At 42.9% G+C, this 18,701-nt stretch overlaps 1 protein-coding gene across 1 annotated transcript in view; it reads right to left on the reverse strand.

Annotated features, from left to right (window-relative positions):
• The window catches only part of LOC125731156 (titin-like), a 155,956-nt gene that overhangs the window by 83,566 nt on the left and 53,689 nt on the right, over nt 1–18,701 (reverse strand). The window contains exons 42-72 of the mRNA XM_049005864.1: nt 16,711–16,977; nt 16,534–16,631; nt 16,219–16,387; nt 15,813–16,079; nt 15,163–15,429; nt 14,799–15,077; nt 14,297–14,705; nt 14,066–14,190; nt 13,714–13,980; nt 13,355–13,624; nt 12,961–13,260; nt 12,563–12,865; nt 12,297–12,484; nt 12,012–12,126; nt 11,005–11,289; nt 10,759–10,910; nt 10,403–10,550; nt 10,137–10,314; nt 9,785–9,906; nt 9,405–9,692; nt 8,976–9,272; nt 8,697–8,883; nt 8,503–8,618; nt 8,122–8,421; nt 7,729–8,028; nt 7,542–7,647; nt 7,224–7,420; nt 6,744–7,049; nt 4,723–5,001; nt 4,324–4,623; nt 3,930–4,232 (exon numbers count right to left, since the gene is read on the reverse strand). Coding sequence (XP_048861821.1) covers nt 3,930–4,232; nt 4,324–4,623; nt 4,723–5,001; nt 6,744–7,049; nt 7,224–7,420; nt 7,542–7,647; nt 7,729–8,028; nt 8,122–8,421; nt 8,503–8,618; nt 8,697–8,883; nt 8,976–9,272; nt 9,405–9,692; nt 9,785–9,906; nt 10,137–10,314; nt 10,403–10,550; nt 10,759–10,910; nt 11,005–11,289; nt 12,012–12,126; nt 12,297–12,484; nt 12,563–12,865; nt 12,961–13,260; nt 13,355–13,624; nt 13,714–13,980; nt 14,066–14,190; nt 14,297–14,705; nt 14,799–15,077; nt 15,163–15,429; nt 15,813–16,079; nt 16,219–16,387; nt 16,534–16,631; nt 16,711–16,977 — 7,188 coding nt within the window. The remainder of the gene's footprint in view (nt 1–3,929; nt 4,233–4,323; nt 4,624–4,722; nt 5,002–6,743; nt 7,050–7,223; nt 7,421–7,541; nt 7,648–7,728; nt 8,029–8,121; nt 8,422–8,502; nt 8,619–8,696; nt 8,884–8,975; nt 9,273–9,404; nt 9,693–9,784; nt 9,907–10,136; nt 10,315–10,402; nt 10,551–10,758; nt 10,911–11,004; nt 11,290–12,011; nt 12,127–12,296; nt 12,485–12,562; nt 12,866–12,960; nt 13,261–13,354; nt 13,625–13,713; nt 13,981–14,065; nt 14,191–14,296; nt 14,706–14,798; nt 15,078–15,162; nt 15,430–15,812; nt 16,080–16,218; nt 16,388–16,533; nt 16,632–16,710; nt 16,978–18,701) is intronic.

Raw genomic sequence — 18,701 nt, forward strand, 5'->3', positions numbered from 1 at the left:
CGAACCCTGCGGTACCCCACTATGAACGCAGGCCCACTGTGACATTGTGCCTCTTATAACTACTCGCTGTTTCCTATCTGTTAACCAGTTATCTATCCAGGTCGCTACGGTACCTAAAATACCTGTCGCTTTGAGTTTAAGTAGGAGCCTCTTGTGGGGGACAACATCAAAAGCCTTTTGGAAATCTAAGTAGATGACATCATAGGCCTTCTTATCATCAACTTCCTGAGTAGCTTCCTCAAAAAACTCCAACAGATTTGTTAAACAGGATCTACCTCTTCTAAATCCATGCTGGCTATCCCGCAAAATGTTATTGGAGTCCAGGTAATCTACCATTTTCTCTTTGATTATAGCCTCCATAACTTTACCAGTTATACAAGTTAGACTGATTGGCCTATAGTTAGACAAATTACTTCTATCCCCTTTTTTGAAAATGGGCGTTATGAAGGCGCTATGATTATGATTTGATTATGATTATAATCAAATCATATCATATTTGATTATGATTATGAAGTGCTTTGAACGGCTAGGCATGCATCAAATCCATTCTCCCCCCCACCCTGGATCCCTTCCAATTCGCATATAAAGCTAAACGATCCACAGAGGATGCAATCTGCTCGGCCCTACACCCAGTCCTCACCCACCTGGAAAAGAAGGACTCATATGTGAGAATGCTGTTCATAGACTTTAGTTCAGCATTCAATACCATAATACCACAACAACTCATCTGCAACAAAGATGTGTGCTCAGTCCTCTGCTCTTCACCTTATTGACCCACGACTGCACACCAACCTACAGCTCCAATCATCTGGTGAAGTTTGCGGATGACACAACCCTGGTGGGTCTCATCACCAAGGGGGACGAGACTCACTACAGGAAAGAGGCCAATTTTCTGACCACGTGGTGCAAGAACAACAATCTCCTTCTGAATGTCAGCAAGACCAAGGAGATTGTTATCAACTTCCAGAGAGGCCACACCCAATACCGGCCACTGATCATCGAGGGTGCTGCTGTGGAAAGAGTGAGCAGCACCAAATTCCTAGGGGTGCACATCTATGAGGACCTCTCCTGGACCACCAACACTGCATCACTGGCAAAGAAAGCTCAGCAGCGCCCCTACTTTCTGCGAAAACTCAAACGAGCAGGGGCCCCACCACCCATCATGACCACATTCTACAGTGGAACCATTGAGAGCATCATCTCTAGCTGTATCACTGTGTGGGGCGGAAGCTGCACTGACTATAACAGAAAGGCCCTACAGCGCATAGTGAACACAGCTGAGAAGGTCATTGGCACATCCCTGAAAGACATATACACCATTCGCCTGTTCCGGAAAGCAACCACAATTGCAAGTGATGCCAGTCACCCTGCACACAGATTGTTCAACCTCCTGCCCTCTGGAAGGAGGTACAGGAGTCTCCGCTCCCGTACCACCAGAGTCACTAACAGCTTTGTCCACCAAGCTATCAGGATGTTGAACTCTTCTTCTTTCCAGCCCCAGAGTAAACAATTCGGACCCTGTATCCTCTGACTCACAAAATAGAAAGACTATCTTCATATATGGAAATTGCACAACCTGCTGCTATTTTTATTCTTATTTATCAATGCTGCTATTGACTCTGCACTGAAAACTCATTGCTGTCAGTTCCTGACTTTAAGTCTTCTTAAGTTCAATCCACATGCACTTTACATGTTGTTCACTGATTACATACTGTTTACTACCTACATATTGTTTACTGCTACAATCCATGTACTTTACATGCTGTTTACCGTTTACTCACTGCTTACTGTACATACATGTTTTCTGTTGTGCTGTACTTATGCTGTTGTGCTGTACTTGTACACTTGTTTGTCTGTCCTGTCTTGTCTGTCCACTGTATTTTTAGTGTTTAGAAATAGCGTTTAGAATTTGGTATAACACAGGTTACGTTGGTGTTATGTTGTTGTTCTGTGCACTTTATAGTTCGTCCCGTCCTGTATTGTTTGTCTAATGTACGCAAGGGACAGTGGGAAAAGTAATCTCGATATCTTTATATGGCTAGTACATGTAAAGGAATTGACAATAAAACTCTCTGATTCTGACTCTGACTCCCAGTGCATTACTGTCCCGGTGCTCACTTCCCATCCTGCTACGCTGTCATTCCCCACTAGTTTCTATGTTTCTCCCATGTTCGCTCCTCATCCCTCGGTGCCTTTGTTTCCTTCTGGCCCCTCTGTGCTCCTTGAGTTTCCCCCTTGCCCTACAATACTTTCAGGTTCTGTGGTACCCCCTGTGTTTCCTTCCTGTCCCTCTATGTCTTCGTTCTCTGCCCGTCCCTTGGTTCCCCGTGTGTGCTCCACGTCCTTTTGCGCCTTTGTCCCCCGCAGGTCCCTATGTGCCTCCTATAGGTTTGTCCCCTGTGTTTCCTCCTCATTCCTTCGTGCCTTTGTTCCCTGGTGTGGTCCCTTCATTGTCGCCTTTAGTGTTCCCCGGTCCTGTGTTTCCGTCTTTGGTGTCTGTATTAGTCTGCGTTCCCCGTGGTTTGTGGCTTATTGTTTGAGTTGTCCTTTTTGTGCCAGTTCTGTGTGTCCACATTGTTCCCTGTGCCCTGTTGATGTTGTTGCTTTTGCCTCCCCAGTTGCTGTTGTATCTCCAGTCCCCATCACTTCGCTCCCCTTAGGCACGCCCAGAGTGCGCATCTTTGGGGCGGTCCTGTCCAGCCCCGATTGTCCGCTCCCTCGATGTGCCACGCCCCCTCATCAACTCCGTGTGGATTCCCCGTGTTCACCTGTTTCCTGTTGCGGTCCTTAGTCCAATGTATTTCGTTCGCGTTCAAGTTTGTTCCCCCAGTCCGGTCATTGTATTGTCAGTCTGCATTTGCTTCACCGTTCATTAAAACCCTGTGTTTCCTTGACTTCTGGCATCCTGCGCTTTTTTCTGCGCTCTGGGCCCTTTAGCGCACAACAAAAACCTCTGCATTCCCATATTATAGGTACTCTAATGTCAACATTTATAATACAATGGTATCTTGGTTTGCGAGCATAATTAGATCCGGAAACATGCTTGTAACCCAAAGCACTTGTAAATCAAAGCAAAGTTTCCCATAAGAAACAATGTAAACTGAGATTATTCGTTCCACCACCCAAAAATGTTCATATAAAATTATTAAAGTAAAAATACATAAAACAAATTAACCTGCACTTTACCTTTGAAAAAAATTGTGGATGGTGTGAGGGAGACAAGAGAGAGGAGAGGAGGAGGGTTATTTTTTAGGACGACTTACATTATAACTAAAGGAATCACTATTATCTGTTGTTTCACTGGAATCTCTTTCTTTTTGTACAACTTTAAAAAAGATCTTATCCAATGACAGCTGCTTTTGCCTCCTTTTTCATTTCGCGGAAATGTGACATTGCATTATCGTTAAACGAATTCATCACTTGCACTGCTATGCCCTTATTTGGGTGGTGCTTTTCTACTAAATTTTGACCATACGAGTGAGGCATACCAACTGAGACCAAGCATGGGAAACAATTACCCACAATCCCGCAGCGTGAGAGAGAAGAACCATCGGCTTAGTTGAGATCACTCGGCAGACAAAGTATATACGTAATACTCGTATTGCAAGACCTCGCTCATTTACCAAGTTAAAATTAATATAAAAAAAATTCTCATCTTGCAAAACACTCACAGACTAAATTACTTGCAATCCAAGGTTTTACTGTATTTATAGTGCCTGCAAATTTTTATATTTCATACAAATAAAATTGATATTAAGACCGTGTCAGCATTTACACATTTACATCATCATATCTGCAGAAAACCCTGAAAACAAAAACGCACAGCATATATATACCGTGTAGTAAGCCAAAAATTAAAGTGATAGAAAATGCTCAAAAATAGATAGGGTTGTAAGGGTTAATTGACTATCATTTGAAATGCCACTCACCCACTGGATCGGCAGCTTTTACAAGCGGAGTACTGTGGGATGGGTCACTGAGTCCACAGGTATTCTCGGCACGGACCCGGAACTGGTACTCCTTTCCCTCAGTCAGGCCCTTCAGGATAAAAGAAAATCCAGGTGCTGGGTCCTCATTGCATCTCTCAAACCTGTCTCCATCCTTTTCAATCTTCTCCAAAATGTATCCCATGATGGTGCAGCCTCCATCATTCTCTGGTGCTTGCCAAGTCAAAGTGACGGACTGAGAGCTGGGGTCATGGGCTTCAACGTTAGCTGGTGGATCTGGTGGCTCTGAAAGATTTCAAGTAATACACTGAATTCTGAACTCATTCTATACCTTCATTACTTTTAATAATGCAACAGTAGCCCTCCAATTACTTACGCTTCTGCTCCTCGATGATCACAGGGTTGCGAATCTCAGTATACTCCCCACCTCCAACTTTATTCACAGCTTTGACCCTGAAGTAGTATTGCAAATTAAAGAGCAGGTCAACAACCATGCAGCTTGTTTCTTTCTCTGCAGATATCACGGGGACATAAGTCTTCTTGCTGGCTTCTCTGCGTTCCACAACATAGTGGAGAATGGGTGTTCCTCCATCGTGCTCTGGAGGCTCCCAGGAAAGCTTGCAAGAATTCTTGGTGATATCGCTTGGAACTATTTCGCCGCACTGTCCTGGTAGGCCTGTCAATTAATAATAGAATGTTTTATGCATTGTTGGTAATTTCTTCTGAACAAGAAACCACTGAAATCATGCCGACTCATATTAACAACACACAGTACCTATGACTTTCACATTGACAGTTCCAGTGACTGATCCAAGAGGATTCTCCAGAGTCACAGTGTACACCCCAGCATCTGAGGGTGCACATTTAGCAATCTCGATATGAGCTGCGGTAAGTTCACAGCTCAGAGCGACTCTGTCGTCACCCTTTAACTCTGCACTGTCCTTCTGCCAGAAAAAGCTGGGTTTTGGCACTGCCTTGTATGGGACATTCAGCTGCATTTTCTCACCCTCAACCAGCACAATGTCTTGGGTCAGCAGATCAACCATAGGAATACCTTTAGGAGGTAAAACACAAGACATTTTTTAACATTACATTCTATCAGTAATTTTAGTCTCTTACTCAAGGGTCCAGCAGTAGGAACCCCCTTAGGTAGTAATTAGTTGACCCATAATAAATCAGGTAACCCAGGCAGTGTGTGACTCAGCAGGTTAAGCCTCTATTTCCCTAATTAGAAGGTCTGTCCCCCTAGCTATTTGAGGCCCCTGCCATATACTAAATGAACACAAAGTTACACTGATATAACTTCTCTCAAGCTCTTAATAACTAGAAGACATTGCTTATAGTTCAGTTGTGACTTGTGATTTTATATATCTGTCATTTTTGGTATACATTCTTATTATGGTGAGTGTATGGTGTAATTAATAATTATTTTATTTAATCTGTAAAATCCCTACAACAAACTTAAAATATAATACATAGTAATGTTTTGAAGTCAAAGTAAGCTGTTCCTTTTGTATTTAATAAATTTCTGTTTGAGGAATTTGCAAAAAACTGCAGTGCAAGATGGGTAGGATATAAAGGCTGCCTAATGTCCTCATCCGTCTGAGGACATACATCAAGACTAGGAAGGTGCATGCCTGGTTGCGTTTGTTGGTCCAGAAAGTAATTCAACATGTTTAAAAGTAAAAGTGGGGCATAAAAGAGGAAGGAAAAGAAAAAAAAAACTTTGAGCAAGTTCTGTTCTAATAGGCTATTATATACCACAGGCCTTCTGTTTGTTTGCAATTTCGCTATGTAGGCTACGTTCTTAGAAACTGCTTTTTGTTGGATATAGCCCGATTATATGCCGTGGGACTTTTAATTTGCTTGTTTGCAATTTCGCCAGGTAGGCTTTCTTTAAACTGTGTTTTGCTAGACTACATATTTCGGGATGTTTTATTGTAGTCTTTGTAAATATGTATATAGTTTAGGCTAACCCAGCCACTTAAGGGAGCAAACCAGCTGAACTAGGTGCCGGCCACCCAAGCCCGGATTGGCGAGGGTTGGCGTCAAGAAGTAAAGAGACTGTATCTTCACTGCATCACTGATGTCAAAATGTGGGAAATATGTGGTTGCATAAATAAATGCGTTAAAGTAGGTTAATGATTCTGTGCTGTCTAAATTGTATAAAAAGGCTACATGACATTTGAATAGGCTATACCTAGATGCATGAACACATTATGAGAGTGAGAAAGACAGTGCGTACACACTAATTAACCTATACCGTATTCACTTAGACAATACACTGTAATTTTTGCAACAGAAATGGATGAGATGGGCAGGCAGCTGGAGGAGGAATTTTTGTCCTTGGTAAAACTCTGATGTGCTCCACACTGGTAACAACGTTGTTTTCTAGGCATAGCCAAACAAATGTTCTCCTGTCTGAAAAAGCATAGAAAACTAAATTTAGCCACAGAAACTTTATAGTTTCTGTGAGGGACAGTCGAATTCTCCTGTTAAGTGTTTTGTGTTCTTGCACCCACACTTTAAAACTTGTTTCAGCGCTGCCACATATACGTATGCGTGTGTGCGTGCATGTGTGTGCGCGGGGGGGAGGGGGGGCCCGATCGGTGTTTTGCCCCTGGGTCTTGTGTGCAATTGTTCCGCCACTGGCAAGAAGGGATATGTGAAGAGATGCATTCCAATGTACTTGTACTTGTGCAAATGGCAAATAACCGATTAGCTAGCCTGTAATCTATTACCTAACCCGATAAGCACTAGGCCGTTTATTTTCAAAACATTCAGACAATTGCTTACTATCAGGGTCTTTGGCAAACACGCTGTCAGAGATCTCTGAGGGCTCACTGACACCAGTGGCATTTATTGCACGAACTCTTGTGACATATTTCTTCTCTGGGATAATGCTCTCCTCCACCCTGTAGCGAAGATCCTTTATGGGACGGGTATTGACTCTCATCCACTTCTCTGTTCCAGCTTCTGCCAGCTCAATGTGATAGCCCAGGATGGGGTTGCCTCCAGTCTTTTCTGGCAGCTTCCAGGTGATCGAGATATGGTGCCGGCTAGCATCAGTGATTTTCAGGTTCAGTGGAGAAGATGGTGGGCCTGAGTAATCCGATATATTAATGGCCAAAAATTTATCAAAACCAAAACCAGAACCAATCAATTCATACATTATTCATCAAGTAATATAATCAGCTAACAAAAATGGCTTGCATAAGAATTATTCTTGTATAATAATGAACCAGGTGCTGAGGATGAAAAGGATGCATGACTTACTTGTGGGGTCCTCAATTGTAAGGATGTCAGTTGGCTCACTGGGGTGCCCGACACCAGCTTCATTCTCTGCGCAGACTTGGAACTGCACCTCTGTTCCCTCAGCAACGTCTGTCACTTGGTATGTACGCTCGGGCCCTGCTGTTTTCCCAGCTTTTACCCACCGTGTGGCCATTTTCTCTTTCTTTTCAATAACATACCTATATAAAGTTATGCAAGTCGAAGCAATTAAAAAAATTAAAAAGGCACAATATAAAATTTTTAAATCAATCAACAATATGCACAGAACATGCAATATACATGTTTTTTTGTAAAACGTACTTTGTTATGTGTCTACCACCGTCATTCTTGGGAGCTTCCCATTTCAGATCCACGTGCCTCTTGGTTACCTCCAGCACAGTCAGAGCATATGGTGGCCCAGGTGTAGCTGCAGAATAGAACACTGAGCAACAGTACTGTCCATCGAGATATCACAATAGCCAGGAACAAAGACACAAAAAAATCTTACTGAAGGTGTCCTTGGCAAGGATGGAATCTTCTAGTTCATTGAATTCACTCTGGCCTGCAGCATTCTCTGCAGCTACGCGGAAGACATAGAGGGAGCCTTCAGTCAGTGGCGTCACTGTATATTTCAGGTCCTTCACAGTGGTGTCCACCGTCTGCCAGGCCTTGCGTCTCACATCTCTTTTCTCCACAACATAGTTGGTCACAGGAGAGCCACCATCTGTATCTGGAGTGGCCCACTTCAACTCAGCACTTATCTTAGTAACATTAACCACCTCAAGCCAACGTGGGGGTGCAGGGGGATCTGATGAACAAAAATAGGAAAAGCAGTATTTTAATCACTGTACTGGGTTTTCCACAGTGCCAGTGAAGAGACAGGCAGGTCTCTGTGACTCACAAAGTCTCTCTTTGCAAATGACCTGGTCACTGGGGTCACTGGGCTCACTCTCTCCTGTCTTGTTCACGGCCTTGACCCTGAAAGAGTACTCCTGCTTCTCCATCAGACCCTCCAGAAGGTACTCCGTTGTGGTCGCATCCTCAGCCACACGAACCCATTCCTCTGTTCCACTCTTCAGCAGCTCAATCACATAGGACTCGATTTTGGCCCCCCCATCATGTTCTGGCTTGTTCCATTGCAAGAAGGCAGAGGTCTTACCAATGTCTTTGATAAATGGTCGACCAGGTGCCCAAGGAGGATCTGCAACAACAAAGTGCTCATTTTATGCTTTTGTATGAGTGTCTTTCAGAAGAAAAATGGCTGAAAATATCTTTATCTTACCTATGGGGTCCTTAACTAAGATTGGGTCAGTTTCCTTGCTTGGTTTCCCGGCTCCAGCAAGATTCTCAGCTAAGATCCGGAACCTGTATTTCTTTTTGGTCGGAAGCCCTTTCACCCTGTAAAATATTTTGGTCAGATATAACATGGAAATTGTCCTAGAACCCTTTCATCAGCTAACATTTTTCCATTCTCACCTGAAAGTAATGTCTAGCACTGGCAGCTTGTTACACCTGATCCACTTGTCAGTTTCTGCGTCAAACCTCTCAACCCAGTATCCGGTAACTGGACTTCCACCATCCTCATCAGGTTCATACCACTTCAGTGTCACTGCATCTTTAGCTATATCAGATGCCTCCACCCTACTGGGAGCACCAGGAGTATCTGAAAACAATGTCATATAACCACGATCATGATCAAGGCAACAGTCCATAATATATAATAGTTGAACTACATCTACTTTCAAAGAAACTTACCAAAAGAATATTTGGCAACAACAGGCACATGTTCAGCTGGGACACCGATGCCATACTGGTTCTCAGCAAGCACTCTGAAGACATACTCCTTTAGGGACATCAGTTTGGAGGCTTTGAATGTGGTTTGTTTGATGGTGGAAGACAGTTTTTTCCACTGATCACTTTCTGAAAGCCTCTCCTCCACAATGTAATTAGTCACATCAGAGCCACCATCATCACGAGGAGCATTCCAGGCCAAAACACAGGATTCATTTGTGATGTCTGAGATATCAAAGGCAGCTGGTGGACCTGGTTTGTCTGTTTAGACCAAAAAGGAGATGCATTACTTTAGAAAAACAAAAGCGAGCCTACTATTCACCATATGAAACACTATATTATGCATTTGTAGTTACTATAATTAGTCCATTATCTGGACAAGAGAGACCTTACCAAGTATGTTGACTTCAACTGTCGCAGTGGCACGACCACTACTGTTCACAGCCTCTACGATGTATGTAGCTGTGTCTTCTCTCTGAGTTTTAGCCACAGACAGTATGGACTGCCCAGGCTTTGCCTCAATTGAGATTCTGTCATTTTGTTTCAGTACAAGGTCAGCTTTAGTCCATGTGATTTTGGGTTCTGGCTTTCCAAACACCTTAACAGGTAACTCTATCTTGGATCCAGCCCTGGCAGTCAAGCCAGCAAGCAGCTTCACATCCAGCTGGATCTCTGGGGGTTCTGTAGAGTGTGATGAATGCTAGATTACCCCCATACATTAAATACCAAAAAACCAGCACATGACTTGAAGAGAAGATCATAAAGAAACATACCGATCGGGTCCACGGCCTGCACTTCATCCGTGGCCCGGGAGGGTCTGCCAGCGCCCAGTCTGTTTGTAGCTTTGACACGGTAAGCATACCACTGGTCCTCTTTGAGACCAGTGACCTGGTACCTTGGAGGAATAATTATAGTTTCGAATTCAGTTAGAATACTGCAGCAGTTATAAATCCCATTTGAGGCCACCAGCAGCAGTTTACTACATGGACCTTACACAACTTTAATATGTGAAAATGATTGCTGTCAATGAAAAAAACATCATCATACAACACAATAACTATGTAAACATTGTTAATTAATAAACTAGTGTCAACTAGTGTAACCCCCCCCCCTTTAATAGCTTACTTGAGATCAGCCACAGCATCTCCACAAGGTTCCCATTTATCCGTGCCACGCTGGCACTTTTCTACAACATAGCCCTTGATCGCAGCACCTCCATCATATCTTGGGGGCTCCCAGATCAGACATATCCCAGTGGCGGATTTGTCTCTCCATTTCAGGTTCTCCGGCGGCTCTGGCACAGCTGCAATGGGAGAGATTTAATATAGGATTAGATCATATCAGCAGCCACTATCCACCCAGCAGAACAGGCCAGCCCTCCTTTTACTCACTAGCTGGTGAGGATACATTCACTGGCTCCTCAAGGTAAGCAGGTTCTCCAGGACCACATCTGTTGCAGGCAGCCACACTAAACAAATACTCTTTGCCTTCGACAACTTCTGTGACGGTATACTCCAGGTCCTCAACACCACTGGCAACCTTAGAGAAAGGGCCAGTTTTCCCCTTTGAGTTTATATCTCTGGTGTACTGTGAAGCTTCATGTTTTCATCACTTAGTTTGCAGATTTACTGGCATTTCTGCTACCCATTGTCTATAAATGCTATGTGTACACAACACACATACAATTAGCTGAATCTTACCTTTATTTTAATCTTATTTATTTCAACTCTGAAACACTGATTCATACCTTGACCCAGGTCTTACGGGAAACTTCGCGCTTTTCTACATGGTAGTACGTCACTGGACTTCCTCCATCATGTTCAGGAGCTTCCCACATTAGGTGTACATGCTGCCTGGACACCTCTGACACCTTGAAGTCTCTGGGTGAACTTGGGGATGCTAAACAAACACACACACATGAAAAATGAACCTTCTGGGACAGAAATGGAGATTGTTATAGGTTCCATGAGTCACTTTCCACTGTATCACTCACCAATGACATTGACTTCAATTTCACCAGAGGCCGAGGAGACATCATTCTCCAGGTACACAGTGTACGTGCCCTTGTCCTGCCGTGAGCTGGGGGTGATGATGAGCTCTGTGGTCTTGTGCTTGGTGCTCATGGACACACAACCTTCGGCTGTCAGCTCCTTGTCCCCTACGCTCCACTTGGCCATGGGCAAGGGATAGCCAGTGATAGGGATGCGGATTGCAACAGGGTTGGGGACGATGACCTCCAGACCATTTTTAAAGGCATCAAGTTCAAGACTAGGTGCAACTGTGAATGATTTCAGTATATGAATTAGCTTATTTAAATTACGCTAGGCAGAATCAGATTCATTCTTTAATATATGCAAGAAACAGGAGTACTACCCCACTCTGTATATCACATTTTAACCTTTCTATTACAAATCCTTTTTGACTGCTTAGCATCCCATCTGCTCCTAATAAATGTTCAGTAATGCTTTACATTAACTGCACCCTCATAATGCCTTCGTTTTGCATTCATAGAACATTCAGTGCACCTTCATAATGTATTTATAATGAATTCCAAGAACATTCATAGACAGCATGTAAGTATACCTTATCCTAACATACCTCAACAACTTCAATATACATTAATGGCAAATATTATACGATTATAAAGTTTGTTATTATCATTATAATGTTTGTTATTAATGTATATTAAAACTGTTAAGATATGTTAGGATGTTGTGGTATATTTACATGCTGCTTAGGAGTGTTCTATGCATTATGAAGGTGCAATGAATGTTCTACAAACGCATTATAAAGGCATTATGAAGGTGCAGTTAATGTAAAGCCTTCCCGTTTATTAATGTATATTAAAGCCATTAAGGTATGTTAGCATGTTAAGATACACTTACGTGTTGCTTATGAATGTTTTACGAATGCATTATAAAGGCATGATGAGGGTGAAGTTAATGTAAAGCGTTACCAAATGTTTATATATCTATGGTGATCTGAAATGCAGCCACCCACCATGGGGATCGTCGGCCAGCAGTGACCCAACCTTCTCATGTGGATCAGAAAGTCCAGCTGCATTTTCAGCAGATACTCTGTAGTGATACTTCAGTCCATGTTTCAACCCTGTCACCTAAGCAAGATTTAAAACATTTAAGTGTCATTTACATCAAATTTCTGCTTCACCTTCTAGCCTTTTTAAAACTAGATATTTTACTGTGACATTTACTGCATACATTGATGTGTATTTTAATATACACAGCTTATACATGTTGCCTTTGGCTTACAGGGTGGCAGACTGACCTTATAAGTGAGGTCCTGGCAGAGCCTGGCATTACACCTGAACCAGTTCTCACTGCCATCCTCACATTTCTCAATGATGTAACCAGTAATGGGACTTCCTCCATTACTGAGGGGTGTCTCCCAAGTCAGTATGATGGAAGTCCTGTTCTGGTTGGAGTATTCCATATTCAGTGGTGGGCTTGGCCTCTCTGAAAGACGTGGAATAAAATTAATGCTGCATTTTTATACACATTTAGTTTTACAGTTTAAAACCAAACGCAACAAACCAATGGGGTCCATTATCTTCACTGGAGAGGTTGCAGCGCTTGGCTTTCCGATTCCAGCCTTATTTTCAGCTTTGACCCGGAAAATATATTCTTTATTCTCAATGACATCATTGAGGACTGCACTGCAGTCTTTTGCCTTGGTCACCAGAGCCACCTCCCATCTCACTGATGTCCTATCACGGAGCTCTATTACATAGGCTGTGATTTCTGAGCCTCCATCAGATTCTGGGGGCTCCCAGGACACTGTAGCACCATATCTGTTCACATTTCCCACAGAGACATTCTGTGGTGCTTCAGGAACATCTGAAATATATGGTCAGGTACCTTAATAATCATTAAGCCAATCTTCTTAACAAGCATCTCTATACTGAACACTGGGAGCTTCATGCTGTACCTACCAAACTTGTTCTTGGCTTGTACAGGCTTGTCCGTCTCCACAGTCTGTCCGCTACCCACCCGGTTACGGGCACTGACACGGAATAAGTACAGGTTGCCCCTCTGTAGTCCACCAACACAATACTCAAGGGCATCAGCACGGTCTGTTGCTACTGTCCACGTTTTCCGTTTGATGTCTCGCCTTTCAACTACATATGCCATGATCTTGCTACCGCCATCACTCTCTGGTTCCTCCCATGCAAGGCTGACTTCACCATCTGCAGTGTCTACAACATCCAGGTTCTTTACAGGTCCAGGAACATCTAGAAATGACATAAAATATCAATTATTCATTGAAGAATGAAAGTCTGCATGAAATGATCATTGGCATTATTGTTAAGAATACTGCTGTCTTACCGATGATGTCTAAGTTTATGTAGGCCTCTCCCTTTCCATGTTTATTCTGAATGACAATCTTGTATTGGCCTTGGTCAGCCTTCTTTGGTTCTTTCAGCCTATACTCTGTCTTGTCAGCAGATGTGTCAATGTTCTGCCCAGGTAGACTGATTTCACCAAATATCCACTCAGCCTCCGCCCGGGGATAAGCGTCAAAAGGGACCGTCATGACAAATGACTTTCCGGCATCCGTCACCAGGTTCTGATCAGTGGTCTTGAACTTTGGCGCAGCTAGAGTAATCAAGCAAATAAATACATAAATAGGTATTGACTGTTCAAGTGCATTGCCATGCGCCACACAAATGAAGGCCTTTGAGTACCTGCTAGCTCCAGCTTTGCCCTCCCATCCTTATCCTTAGCAAGGACTCTGTATTCCCCCTGGTCCCGGGGCCTGATTTCACACACTTGAAGCCTGTGAACCTTGCCCTCACTGATCATTTGGTATTTGTCACCCTGAACAATGACCATGTTGTTTCTCAGCCATTTAACTTCAACTCTGTCTTTGTTCAGCTCAACGTCAAACATGGCGTCTGAACCAGGACGTTCAAATACATCGGTGGGAGGTCTGATGATTTCAATTGGGATCTCTGGAACATAATATAGGTGTTTTAGAAATGAAATACTAACACAAATAAATTCTTAAACATATGAATGTGGTCCTATGAAGCTTGCCTTCGACAAAGAGCCTGGCACGGGTACGCATCTCGCCCACGGCACAAGCATATTCACACTCATCATCTGGTCGGCAAGCCTTTATAATCAGTCTGCACATCTTGCCCTCCTTCTCAATATGATACCTTAAAAAAGAACAGAGGAAAAATGATTACATCATCAACTCAGCACTAAGCACTCAGTGCTTATACTGTATGTATATTGCTACAGAACCACATGACAAAATCTTACCTGGGTCCTTCACGGATCGCCCGGCCAGTCCTGAACCATTTCACGTCAGCTTTCTCCTTGGAGAGTTCACATGTAAATTCTGCATCCTCAAACTCTGTGACTGTCTGGTCCATGAGTCGCCCAGAGAAGTCAGGGGGAGCCTCGCTGATGATGAGCTCTGCCGTGGACTTGTCAGATCCAGCAACTGCACAATACTCACCCTCATCCTCCATGCTGCAGTCCCTGATGGTCAATGTGTGCTTATTCTTGTCGGCCCTATAAACAACTCGCTTGCTGAAGGTGATCTCTTGATTGCCCTTCATCCATTTTACAGTTACATTGGTTCTGTTCACCTTGCAGGTAAAGCTCACTGTCTTCTTCTCTTGGGTTTCACAATCCTCAAGAGGTTCAGTGAACCTCAGCTCTTCAGCTGTAGATTAAAATAAGTGATTTATTATTTGGACCCATGTATCTGAGATGCTGGCTACTGGAACAGAGTCATTGGCAACACAGTCATATTTACCTTCTACAACAAGACTGGCAGAGCTCTTAGCAATTTCTCCACGCTGGTTGGTCAGTATGATGCTATACAGGGCTTCGTCTGACTTCTGAGCATCTCTGATTCTCAGAGAGAAAACAGTGTCCTTCTGGAACATGATGAACTTGCTGCTCTCAAACACAGTCTCCTCGTTCTTGAGCCATTTTGCTTTGGCCCCCTCAGCATTGACTTCACAGTTAAACATGACTTCCTGTCCTTCTGTAGCCTGTGTGTCTTTTATCTGTGTCATTACTTTCAGTTTTTCTGTTCACAAATAAACACATTATTTGTACATTTTGAATCAGCAGTGACTAATACTGAAAAAGGAAACCAGGACAGTGATACATACCAATCACAATCAATTCAGCGGTAGCTCTGGTGGAACCCACAAGAGCAACATAGGGCCCTTTGTCATCAAGAGTACAGTCCTTTATAATGAGCACTTTCCTCTTGCCGTCACTGATGATGTTGTACTTGTCTCCCACCGTAAGCTCCACCTCACCCCTAAGCCACCTGACTTCCTGTGTTTCCTTGGTAACAATGCAGCTAAATTCTGCCTTTTCACCTTCAATGGATATCTGGCTCTGGGGTTTGGAAGTAAATTCTGCTGCCAGTTCTAAGAGGTGCAGAGCATCAGCAGAAGGTTAGTCAGCAGGTTTCAGACTGCAGGCTCAGGATTTGTGGCAGAGGACAATATACCTGTATTACAATTTTGTTTGTTTGCTTATTAGGGTTTAAGCACAGCCACTAATTTGAAATAACTATTGCAAGGTATAATGTGTTTAAGTCCAAATAAGTAAATTACCGTTTAACACATTTAAGGTGCTGGCTTATTTTCTGTATTTGTTCGGATTAAGCTTGTCACTTGTACAATAGAAGATTCTCTTTTTTGGAGTTGAACCAGCAGTGACAAGCCAGGTAACAATATAAAAGCTGACATTCAAGCAACTGAAATAATGTTATTAAGAAAAAGTGCCTTTAAGGTGCATTGTTGTATACCGTTAATCAGGAGCGTTGCTGCCGTTTTTGAGGCTTGCAATTGGCAACTGTATTCTCCAGCGTCATCCATGCAGAGGTTCTTGATATGAAGGATCCTCTTGCGGCCATCGACGATATGCTCGTACCTGCCACCCTCCAACAGTTCCTTCTCCCCTTTGTACCATGTGACATCTGCACTAGCCTTGGAGACCTCGCAAATCATCTTCACGCTGTCAGATTCTGTTCCCTCCACGTTGACCAGTTTCTTTATAAATGATGTTTCTTCCTCTGTACAGAAAATGTGTCATTGTAATTTGGTCTGGACATAATGTTAAAGAAGAAGAAAAGTAAATCGGAACAGTAAAAGGGATGAAATGGTCTGTGAGAAATCTGTGAGATCAAATGAAGACCGACAATGAAAACTCACCAACAACAGTGAGCATGCCCGAGGATTTTGCCATCCTGGCATTACACTCATACTCGGCCTCGTCATCGAAGCTGGACTTATTGATGATGAGAATGTGCTGGAAGCCCTTGGCAATGATCTCATACTTCTTGCTCTTCCTTATTTCACAGCCATCTTTCAACCAGCTTACCTTTTAGAACAGGGAAATGCAAAAGTCTGGATGATGAGCCAGATAAACCTCATGCTGAGCTTGAATCTACCTCACAATCTGGTAAACTAAACATGAAGTAAAACAGACATTAACAGTCCCCATCTTGAATGTAAAACCTCACATACCTTCACATTTTCACGGGAAACTTCACATTCGAATCTGGCAGATTCCTTCTCCTTAATCTCAACATCACGAAGAGGCTTTGAGAATTCAATGCGTGGAGCTGTGGTAAGAGCAACACATTGTCAACACCACTGTGATCCAAAATCCAACCATCAGCGGCTGCTCCTTTATTTACTTACGCTCTACATTTAGGAAAGCAGATGTCTTGAAGTCTTTGGAGTCACAAGTATATGTTCTGGAATCCTCCAGCGTGCATTCCAGGATGATGAGTCTTCTCTTTCTGCCCTCAACAACAATTTCGTGCTTCTTAGTCTTGCGTATTTCCTGACCATCTCTTAGCCATGTGACCTCGGCATTTTCTCGGGATACTTCACACTCCAAGATGCCAGTTGACTCCTCCTCCACAGTCTGGTCCTCCAAAAGTTTTGTGAACGAAACCGCCGGTTCTGTTGAGTCAGACAAGCAGGAAGAACATAAGAACATAAGAACTATACAAACGAGAGGAGGCCATTGGGCCCATCAAGCTCGCTTGGGGAGAACTTAACTAATAGCTCAGAGTCGTTAAAATCTTATCTAGCTCTGATTTAAAGGAACCCAAGGATTCAGCTTGCACTTCGTTATCAGGAAGACTATTCCATACTCTGATTACGTGCTGTGTAAAGAAGTGCTTCCTTAAATCCAGTTTGAAATGTTCTCCCGCTAATTTCCACCTATGGCCACGAGTTCGTGTATTTAAACTAATGCTGAAGTAAGTATTTGGTTGAACAGCATCCAAACCTGTTAGAATCTTATATACCTGGATCATGTCCCCCCTCAGTCTCCTTTGCTTGAGACTGAACAGATTTAGCTCAAGTAACCGTTCCTCGTATGACATTCCTCTAAGACCAGGAATCATTTTTGTGGCCCTACGCTGCACCTTTTCTAAGGCCACAATGTCCTTTTTAAGATATGGTGACCAAACCTGCACACAATATTCTAGGTGAGGTCTCACCAAGGAATTGTATAATCTTAGCATTACCTCCCTTGACTTAAACTCCACACACCTGGAGATATACCCCAACATCCTATTGGCCTTTTTTATTGCTTCCCCACACTGGCGAGAATGGGACATGGAAGCATCAACATGCACACCAAGGTCTTTCTCATGATCAGCTACCTTTATTTCAGTGACACCCATGAAATACCTGTACTTTATATTTATGCTTCCTAGATGGAGTACCTTACATTTATCGACATTAAATTTCATCTGCCAGGTATCGGCCCAGTCACTAATTAAATCAAGATCCCGCTGTAGCTGCTGAGCCGCTAATTCAGTATCTGCTACACGACCCATCTTGGTATCATCTGCAAATTTCACCAGTTTACTGTATATATTGGTATCTATATCATTTATGTAAATTAGAAACAATAGTGGTCCTAAAATCAAACCCTGCGGTACCCCACTATGGACAGGCCCACTGTGACATTGTGCCTCTTATAACCACTCGCTGTTTCCTATCTGTTAACCAGTTATCTATCCAGGTCGCTACGGTACCTAAAATACCTGTCGCTTTGAGTTTAAGTAGGAGCCTCTTGTGGGGGACAACATCAAAAGCCTTTTGGAAATCTAAGTAGATGACATCATAGGCCTTCTTATCATCAACTTCCTGAGTAGCTTCCTCAAAAAACTCCAACAGATTCGTTAAACAGGATCTACCTCTCCTAAATCCATGCTGGCTATCCCTCAAAATGTTATTGGAGTCCAGGTAATCTACCATTTTCTCTTTGATTATAGCCTCCATAACTTTACCAGTTATAAAAGTTAGACTGATTGATCTATAGTTTGACAAATTACTTCTATCCCCTTTTTTGAAAATGGGTGTTATGTTGGCATGCTTCCAATCAGAAGGTACCACACCTTCAGATAAGGATTTTTGAAGCAGTAAAGTTAACGGTCGGCAAATAATATCCCTCATCTCTTTTAACACTATAGGTAAGATGCCATCAGGCCCTGTGATTTATTTATTTTGAGCTTAGCTAGGCTTTGCAAAACATCAGCTTCAGTTATTTATATATATATATATATATATATATTAGTTATAGACGATGCTGGATCAGTAATAAGAACTGGTAAGTTACTAATGTCCTGTTGAGGACATTAGTAACTTACCAGTTCTTATTACTGTTGAGT

The sequence above is a fragment of the Brienomyrus brachyistius genome, chromosome 1 (assembly GCF_023856365.1).
Source record: "Brienomyrus brachyistius isolate T26 chromosome 1, BBRACH_0.4, whole genome shotgun sequence".
NCBI classification, from domain to species: domain Eukaryota; kingdom Metazoa; phylum Chordata; class Actinopteri; order Osteoglossiformes; family Mormyridae; genus Brienomyrus; species Brienomyrus brachyistius.